Source organism: Hippopotamus amphibius, chromosome 1, assembly GCF_030028045.1.
Source record: "Hippopotamus amphibius kiboko isolate mHipAmp2 chromosome 1, mHipAmp2.hap2, whole genome shotgun sequence".
NCBI lineage: Eukaryota > Metazoa > Chordata > Mammalia > Artiodactyla > Hippopotamidae > Hippopotamus > Hippopotamus amphibius.
Window position 1 is genome coordinate 225,198,500 of NC_080186.1, and position 9,719 is coordinate 225,208,218.

Consider the following 9,719-nt stretch of genomic DNA (forward strand, 5'->3'; position numbering starts at 1 on the left):
AAAATACACACTGCCTACTAATGTCTTGTAATAATGAACACCTATGCCTCAGAAATCTATCTTAAGTGTGCTCTTCAAGTCCTCTCATTTAAAAATCAACATATTGGTTTTATAGTGACAAACCAGAAAGAAATAGCAGTCAAATGTAGTAGAAATACAAAATATAAGCTAATATGTTTGCTCATTTTTTACTAGAGTTTGTGTCAAGACACAGTTTCTTTTTTTTCCCTCTTATCAAAGCACAGTTGATATTTGCCTTGAAGTACATGACACAGTATCTTTTAAGAACAGATTTAAAAATACCAAGGAAACTTAATGAACAAACAAGATGCACATTTCCTCATGAGCTTGGCACTCGGTGCAAACATGAATGAAACACAGCCTTGCTTTCTTGTACTTCACAGTATAAAGTGATGATGAGTCTTCCCAAAGTTTGTTTTAGATTCAATTTTCTAATTGGAACATCTATTAGAAAGCTCTAACAAGGTGAAAGGCATTGTATGTGTTCAGAACATAAAAAGGCCAAACTTCAACTGGCAGTGGGAGACTATGTGTATAGATTCCCTATCACGTTTGGTTGATAAGAATGGCACTCTTCTCTAATTTGGTGTGAGTCAGTCCTTTGTCACTTGCTCCTGAGTATGCCTACGGCCCTGAAGCAACAGAATCAGCACCACTGAGGGACCACCCCCTAATCACTTCTAGCCATGCAGTCCTGAGAAAGTGAGCATCCTATGTGTGGACTGTAAGGTGCATCTACTCCTGCTCCTAACATTCTCTTCTGCAGTTGGATTTTGCTCCACCTTCAGACACCAGTAAATCTAATTCCTTGTAAACTGGTTAGTGCAACGTGCTAACCATACTGGGGATTCTTTGTGATCACATCCATTTCACACAGAAAGCCTTCTATTCCATGGCCACAAACCCCACCCCTAATATGAGCTACAGTCTCCCAAATGATAAAACACTGGGCACTGGGAAGTCTTTGTGCAAAAGTGTTGAGAAAGTATGTAGATAGTGTTGGGCAAAACTCCATCCCCACTGGGCAAAACAAACAACCCAAAGTGTGTATTCTACTGCAGGTGGATGAAGGGAATGTGCTATGGGTTGAACTGTCTTCTCCCCACCCTCCAAATTCATATGTTGATGTCCTGACATCCAGTATCTCAGAATGTGACATTTGGAAATAGGTGCTTCAGACGTACTTAGTTACATTAGCATGAGGCCATACTGGTACAGTGGAGTGGGGCCTGTGCCTGGTGTCCTTATAGAAAGGGAAAATTTGGACACACACACAGACACAGAAGATGTGAAGATGGAGGCAGGGGTACTTCAACAAGCCAAGAAACACCAAAGATTGCCAGCAGACCACTAGAAGCTAGAGACAGGAACGGATTCTTCCTTCCAGCCCTCAGAAGGAACCAACCCTGCCTGACCTTGATCTTGGGCGTCTAGCCTCCAGAATTGTGAGACAAGGACTTTCTGCTGTTTAAGCTACTCAGTTTGTAGTATTCTGTTACTACAGCCCTAGAAAACTAACACAGAATTGTTCTCCTATCATCTCAGATGGATAACATATTCTTTTGGTGCAGATATAGCTTACCTTTCACTATTTGACCAGTGAGAGTTAAAATTTTAAAACCCCAAATAGGAAGGAAATGTAAAGGACAGTGTCGGTCGCTTGGCATGCCTGCCAACCAGGCTTCTTTTACTATACCTCAGGCCTCCTCCATCATGTGGATTAAAGAAAGCTGAGTGAGCTGCTGCCACGGTCACCAAACACTTCTCCCGTTCTCTACCACCCCACATAATTGCTGCAGCCTCAGCCAAAGTGCTGAAAGGAAGCATCACTGACTACACTGCGGTTCTGTATTCTCCCTCTCCCATTGCAACATCCCAGCAAACAGGACAGGGCATGGACAAAAAGGGGGACTGCAAAAAATAGAGCAGAAAAGTCAAATACGAATCAAACGAAACTAAAATAGAGATGGAAAAAAAAGAAGGGAAAAACACGAGGAGAGGTGCAAGGAGAAAGGAGAAAAGCACAGGATGCCCGGCCAGGAAAATCATTGCTGAAGGGAAAAACCTAAAATCTGTGGGTACGGATCCCTAGGATAGTCATTATTCTGTTCCCGGAAGCCATTAGGAGATTAAGATTCTCCGTGTGATCACAGTATGCTCACATCCTGACAAATTGTTTCTGGAATTCAATCATCAAACTCCCTGCATGTGCCGATTTTTTCATAGCTCAGTTCTGTGAACAAAGTCTATGTGATTCTACATGAATCAACATAGAGCACTAGAATGATGAGGCCAGATAATTCAGGAATCATTCAGTTCAATTATTGAGGTGTACAGAGAATTTAATAGTCTTGTCCAGCATCACACAGCTTAGACCAGAGCTGGACCAAACGATTTTGTAAATATTATGATTTATGAAGAATCTAGGTTGATTTATACCAAGAAAATATTTCTAAACTTAACTATGTTTGAACCTTCACATCTCCATATTGCTTTTAAGATACTAAAGAGGCCTTTTTATCTGGGAAAATTCAACCTAGAAGATTCCTAGAATGTAAGAAATTTTCCCAGAATGTAAGAAGCTAAGGTAAGCCAAAATTTATTCCAGCTAAGATATTTGTTTGAAAGATATTTGATGGACAAATATATTTTTATATAAATGTATCGTGACCACCTGAATTTTAAATCTTATTAATAATCACAGTAACACTAATCTGAACTTAATAGCAGCATTTGCTGTATTCTAGGCAGTCTTCTAAGTGCTTGCTATATATTACTTTACTCAATCCTCAGAATACTATATGATTTGGTCCCATTGTTTATTAGCCCTATTTTGCTGATTAAGAAATTGAGGCAGAGAGACAGTATCTTAGCCCAAGGTCACACTATTTATGAGTGGTGATGCTGAGAGTTGAACCCTGGCAGTCTAGTGCCAAGTCTGTGTACTTAACCACTGTACCAGACTGCCATTTACCACCCTACGAAGCAATGTGCATATCAGTACACATGTATCCCTAGTAAGCAGCAAAACCAGCATTTTATCCAGGTCTAATCTGAATTAGAGTCTCTTTCCCATGACAGCTATGCTGCCTCTCACATTAGCACACTCAAACCTCACTTTCACTCTCATCAGCAGCCACTCACAGAAGGTCGCGGTGTGAATATCCAGTGCAACACAGGTACCAAAGAATCAGCACAGGAAAAGGACCCCTAACCACCAGCCCACCAGCCATAGCACAAACTCCTGGGGTTTGCTGGAGGATATTGGTTCTTCTGGTCCCTCCTAGCTTGTGTGGTGTGGTTGATGGAACAGGCACTAGACCAGGGAGCATGAAACCTGGGTTCCAGTCCTAGAGCAGCCTGGGACTGGCTGAGTGCCACTGACAGGGTAGGCATCACCCACCTGGCTCCCTAAATCCTCTCAACTACCCCAGGAGTGAGCATGACAGCTAGTTTACAGATAAGGGAATTGAGATTTAGAGAGTTAAGCAATTCCATCAAGGTCAACAAAGATGGTATTCAGCCCAGGTCTGCCTGGCTGTAAAATCCTCATGTATATTTGACCAAGTTATCTTGACCAAGTTGTCACTTTAAATTCTCCAAATCTCATATATCAAAACATAAAACAAGGATATTTTGCTTAATCAGTACTCTCTGTATCATGGAGCCCTAGGGATTCTTCAAAGGTGTCTCAGAAGTCATTTTTGGAAGGAAGTCCAAGGAGACAGGGTCCAGACAACTTCCTATCCCTGATGTGTGCTCATGTGCACACACATATGTGTACATGCATGGACACACACACACACACAGAAACATCAAGCAGTGTTCTCGACAGTGCTCCTTCTCTAGCTTTACCACCTAGGAGAGGGTGACGAAGGTAAAATAACTGTGGTAAATCAAGCCATTCGGAGGAGACTTTAGATCCAGCTGCCTGGCTCAGTCCAGAAAACGTCCAATGCCTTTGAAAGAAAAGGCTGTACCTGAACTTCTGCTGATCTAAACACAATTTGAGAAAGTGTTTCAGTTGTGTCTGTGCAGATGGCCTTCTTACCCAGGGTCAGCTAGTGAGAAACACAGTCTGAGTTTTCTTCTCTTGTGGTCACCATTCCTTGAGGGTTTCAACTGGTCAGGGATGAAAGGGATGTAGCATAAGTGGCTTAATTCTTTTTTTTTTTTCTTTTAACCCAAACTGTATTTTATTAAATTTAGACATCATTCATTGTAAGAACACCACTGTTTTATGTACCATTAAGAAAGAAAAGATGCTGCTGTTCAATATGACGCATCATCCATTGTAAGATGAACTGTAAATTTAGAGACTTTAAAATGTTAAAGACCTTAGGGATGATGAAATTGTGGGTCTCAATGGAGAGGTCTTACAGTGCCATGGGCTACCTGTGCGGCTTCATCCTAACTCTGTTTTTTCTCTTCCTTTCTATTTTCTTGCCTCATCTTCTCTTTAACCCTGTCCACCTTCAACCCTGTCTTCTTCCTCTGGCCCTAAAGCCAGGTGGTAGACAGGAAAGTAGTGGTCTGTGTCAGTATGAAATGAGTGAATTCATTTACTCCTTCAAGTCCTGCCTTCCCCCTCACCTGTGTTCCTACGCAGAGCATTGCACCGGTGCTTAATCACTCTCAGGCAGGCATCGTGATGAATGCATGGAGAGCCAAGGTTTACTTTATCCCATCCCTGTAGCTCATATCCCTTTCACTAAAAGCCACACGTGTAGAAAAGAATAAAGCCAATGAAAGGCAGCGTTAATCATGGTGATGGGGATCATACCTTTTTAAAAACACTATTGAGATATCCTTTACACACCATAAAATTCACTCATTTTGAGTGTGCAGTTCATTGATTTTCAGGAAACATACAGTTGTACAACCAGCACCACAATTCAAATTTGGATCGTTTCCATCACCCCCAAAAGATACCTCAGGCTCATTTGCACTCACTCCCAGCCCAAGCCCTAGGCAACCACTCATATACTTTCTGTTTCTTACAGATTTGCTTTCTCTGAGCATTTCATATAAATGGAATCATATAAGATGTGTTATTTTGTGATTGGTTTCTTTCATTTTGTGTACTTTTTTGGAGGTTCATCTGTATGTGAGCATGTCTCAGTACTCTGTTCATTTGTATGTGATACATTTTTGAATGGCAGCATTAGGGGGAGGAAAGATCATGTATTTCAGAAGCATGCAAACCTGGGGCCAAATCAAAGTTGTACCACTTCTTAGTTGTGCGACTTTGGGCAATTTCCTTAACCTAAGACCCATTTGTAGAATAAGGATACTAACCCTCCCTCAGAGGATTATTCTATCAATTAAGTGGATTGTGCCAGCAAACAATGGGTTGGGCACTAAAGAAATCCAGTCTTTCTGTCTACATTTCCCAGGAATCATTTTCTTACCCCTGCATCAAACTATAAAGTGAATCCTACAGCCTCCCGACCAGCCTTCACATGAAGCTTGAAATGAGAACCCACAAAACTAGCAATATCAGGAACAGAATTCTGCCCAGGGGAATCACATCCTTCATTAGTGGAGCCCAGACAGTGAGGAGCTAAAGGGATTTCCTTCGATTATATTGCTGTCATTTTTTAGAAAGAAGGTTAAACTGTATTTCATTGTTATTTTAGGGAGGAAAATGCTTCAAATTCTACCCTAAAACATTCTACAGAGTTGGCCTTACTTTCGCAAGGCTCTTAAGAACAACCTATTTTCCCACTAATTCTTATAAAACCGCCCCTAATAACATCAACCCTCAGATAACACGTAAGCAAGTAGTGAAGGTCTATAACCCCTTGAATTAATAAAATTCACCTCAAATCCTCAAAACTCAACTTTTAGCTAATAGTTTCTGACTCTCTCTTTCCTAAACCTTTAGAAGAACCTGAATTTCATGTGTGTAGCAGAATAGACTAAATGGAACTCCTTGTTCATTCCTCCAGTCCATCTTCCCTAATTAGAACATATCAATTTGAGTTCCAGCTTAAAGGAATGCTGGATATAACCACACCATTCACTCTTAGACACAAAGTTTATGTAGATGCAATTCCTTAGCCCTGAGCATAAAATTCTCTGTTCTAAACCTGTTTTTCCTTCTGAATCATTGTTTCTCTACAATTTTTAATCCACCATGGTTCCCTTTTGTGTTTCTGATTTTCTCTCTGCTCTCTGAGATTTGTCACAGCTGCACTTCTTCCCCAAATTCCTTAGACACTTAATTCCCTTCCACATCCTAGATTCACTCCCAGATTCACTTCCTGTTAAGTACAGTATAACAGTTAAAACAGAAATGGACAATGCTTTTCAATATTTCTACTAAATTAAATACGTTCATAACATATTTTATATATCTCTCACTTCAAGGAGGTTAGCACAGCATATCATTTTTTCATAATGTAAAATGCCTATTGTCAAATGTAAACTGTTAAGAGAGGCAACACATGACTTTCTAATCTTTATATACTAATTGTCACTATACATATTAATAGCATTAAAGATAACAAAGAGTGATTCTTTGAAAAAATTAGATATATGATTCCTACAAGTGATCAATCCACAACATTATCAGAAGAGGCTGACTAGAACTTTTACTGTGATAAAACCATACACACGAAGACAAATAAAGGCTATATCCAGGCTGAATCAGACACTGAAATCAATGTATCTGCATAAGGATTCCTGTGTTTCCTTTCTTTTGTACTTATCTGAAAATAGAAACTGTTAACAAAATCCAAGGCTAATTCTTCTCCCACTACTGAGAGATCAGGAAGGAGTGAGCGGGGTCTCAGGAGCACAGTTTTCACTCACTGTCTCACTACCTAAAATAGGCATGAGAATCCATAAATGTGATAAAAAGAAATAAAAATAATTGGGGGGAGGCACAAACAGCTTAACTTTAGTTAGATCTGTGAATTTCCCCAATCTTTAAAAAGATTTCCTCATGTTAAAACTTCCCTTTCATATACTACAGTGAAGAGAGTAATTTATATCCAAGACTTTATTTTAGGGATTTTATTTAAAATGGTATCATAGGAATTTATCTCATGGTATAAATAGTTTAGTATATCTGGGATTTAGGAAAGATTTTTCGCCTACTGCACAGGCCTTTTGTGCAGTAGATGTTTAGCAGGACATGACAAAATAATCTTGAGGTATGATGATTTAACTTCAGTTTGGTGCCCAAACATTCTGCAAAAACATTGTAAGTCCCAAATTCCAATATGTAGCCAGCATAGTGGAAGTTACTTTAAAAAAAATCATTTAATGACCCAAATATTCAATACATATGAAGAATCACACAACTTTTGGATTATAATTTGGCCTATAGTTTGTTCATAGCTCTCCAGAGAATCCTGACCTCAGGGTGTTTGATTAAAACCTCACATTTGCAGAGATCATCTCTGGGGCCTTGGTCACCGTAAATAACTGCCAGCATCCACACGTCGTATATGTGAATTACCAAATGATGCCAAGAGTCTCCTACCCTGAGATGGCGGCAAGTTTCTGGTGTGCCTGGCGGGCCATCTCACAGCCTTTGGTTCTTGTCTTGTGCATTTCGGCCCGGAGTGAGGGGCAGCTGACCGAGACATCCCCAATAGAAATGACCAATTCTCGGTACAGGGCCACTTGCGTGTTGAACTCTTGGACAAGCTGGAAAAGAGAGAGAGTTTCTTTCTTAAGACACTCATCATCAGAAAGTTTCCTGTATTGTCTTACCTAAACGGAGGCTTTCACTGACCCCTGAGCCACCTCCCCAAATCTCCTGCTAAAGAGCCTCCAGATTGTTTACAGATTGGGGCACGGAGATATAAGTTCTCTCCAGCCAAGGCAAGTGTTTATTTTTCATCCTTAAGTCTGGTCATGGAAGCTCTATTTCCAGACCTACTTGTCCCCACCCGTTCAGACTCAGTTTCTGAAGAGCCAGAGCTTATTTGGAGAGCTACCATGCCACTCCCAGGTAACTAGAGAGTGATGCTGGGAACTCTGGCATGGAATTCTCCCCTCTGCTACAGCTGGGAGGTGGGTTTGAACTGGCCTGGGGATAAAGGCCAAAGGTGGGTTGTATTAGGCAAACCATTCACCACCTGCCGGAGGACCGCTCTGGCTCCGGCTCCCGCTCCGGCGCTTGACAGGAAGACGGGCCACAGCCTCTGCGCTGGACCCTTCATCCCCTTCGCAGCGCCCCGTGCGCTCTGTTTGGGTTTGTTTGCTACTGTCTCCCCAACAAAGCAGCACCCTTACCTACCCAACCCCTCCCTCCCTGGTGAGCCAGCCAGTTCACCGTGTCTTTCGCATCTGCCATTCTCCGAGGGGGTAGTGGCACGACCTACAGCCGCTGACCCCAAGACCCATCCTTGGCGGGGCCGTTACCACCCGGGTGTCTCCCCGAATCTGGGGGACTGCAGATTTAAAAATAGTGCATGTGCACGTGATCGGCATGGAGGAGCTGAGGGTGGCGGAGTGGCTGGCACTCCGGCGAAAGATGAACGTACACGGTTCCCCAACCTCTCCAAAAAAAAAAAAGAAAGAAAGAAAGAAAAGAAAATATAAAAGAAAAAAGACAACAACCAAAACAGGAGGTGCATGTTCCACCTACCATCTTGCAGTCGTCCAGGGCTCGTTGGGTTTTGTGGGCGCTCTCGGAGCCGCTGCCCCTGCGCTCCCAATCCCCGCTCTGCAGCGGGGGCTTGCTGATCTGGAAGATTGAGGAGCGGGTGGACCGGCCGGGGCGCTTTTTGCGCCCATTCGGTGCAGAACTCATGCATACACATCCACCAAGCCGAAGCCGCTGGTGCAGTGCGCCCCGGCGCGGGCGGCCCGGTACTTGCCCTGCGCGCCGCCGCCGAGCAGCGGGAGCCGGGACCCGAGGCGCGGCGCTCACAGGCTTGGCGCTGGCTGCGCGGGTGGGTAACCTTCAGCTTGAAGGAGAGCCGGGGAAGCGCTGGCTGTGCCGTGCAGCATCGCTTCCACTAGCAGCGGCGAAGGGGCTCGCTCAAGTTCTGCTCAGCAGCGCTGCCGGCCCTGTCCCGGGAGCTGGGCTCTGGCGCGGGCTCGCACTGCCTTCCCCTCGGCATGGGTCGCAAGGCTGGGCGAGGAGGAACACGCCGCCCGGAGGTTCCGAGTTTCCATTCAGATGAGCGAGCAGCTTTCAAAGCCTGTGCTGCCGGGTGGCAGGGGAGCGGGGCAGGCGGAGGTTGTCGCTCTAGCTTCGGGTGTCTTCCTGCAGCGGCGCTCCGTTCGTCTATCCCCTCCCTCCCCCGTCCCCGGGCCTGGAAGGGCTGGCAGTCCCCGAAGAGGCAATTGGCTCTAATCCGCTGTCTTGACCCCTCGTCTCCAAGGGGCTCTTCTGTGTGAGGATCCCAAATGAATCCGTGGCGGGACTGGCAGACGCAGGGAATCGGTCCGGCTGACGTTGTCCGCGGCCCCGAACATTGATAGGACAGGAATACTAATGTGATCCGTCCATACAACCCCCTTCCCCCTCCAGGGTTTATGCACTTATCCAATCAAATCCCCGGGAACATCAATTGCAATATTACTTCATCTGCTCTATTATTAGAAACGAAAAGTGTCATCAGAGTGGAGCACATCGCCACATGCTGGGACCTAAACACGGATTTCAGATCACCCAGTGTGAGCTTGAGGCCCTCACCATCCGAGACATTCTGGGGCCACAGATTAGCAAAGCC

General features: G+C 43.9%; 1 protein-coding gene across 1 annotated transcript in view; it reads right to left on the reverse strand.

Annotated features, from left to right (window-relative positions):
* The window catches only part of RGS7BP (regulator of G protein signaling 7 binding protein), a 93,324-nt gene extending 84,073 nt beyond the window's left edge, over positions 1-9,251 (reverse strand). Inside the window, exons 1-2 of the mRNA XM_057699866.1 lie at positions 8,627-9,251; positions 7,514-7,680 (exon numbers count right to left, since the gene is read on the reverse strand). Coding sequence (XP_057555849.1) covers positions 7,514-7,680; positions 8,627-8,791 — 332 coding nt within the window. The 5' untranslated portion in view covers positions 8,792-9,251. The remainder of the gene's footprint in view (positions 1-7,513; positions 7,681-8,626) is intronic.
* Between the last annotated feature and the right edge of the window lie 468 nt (positions 9,252-9,719).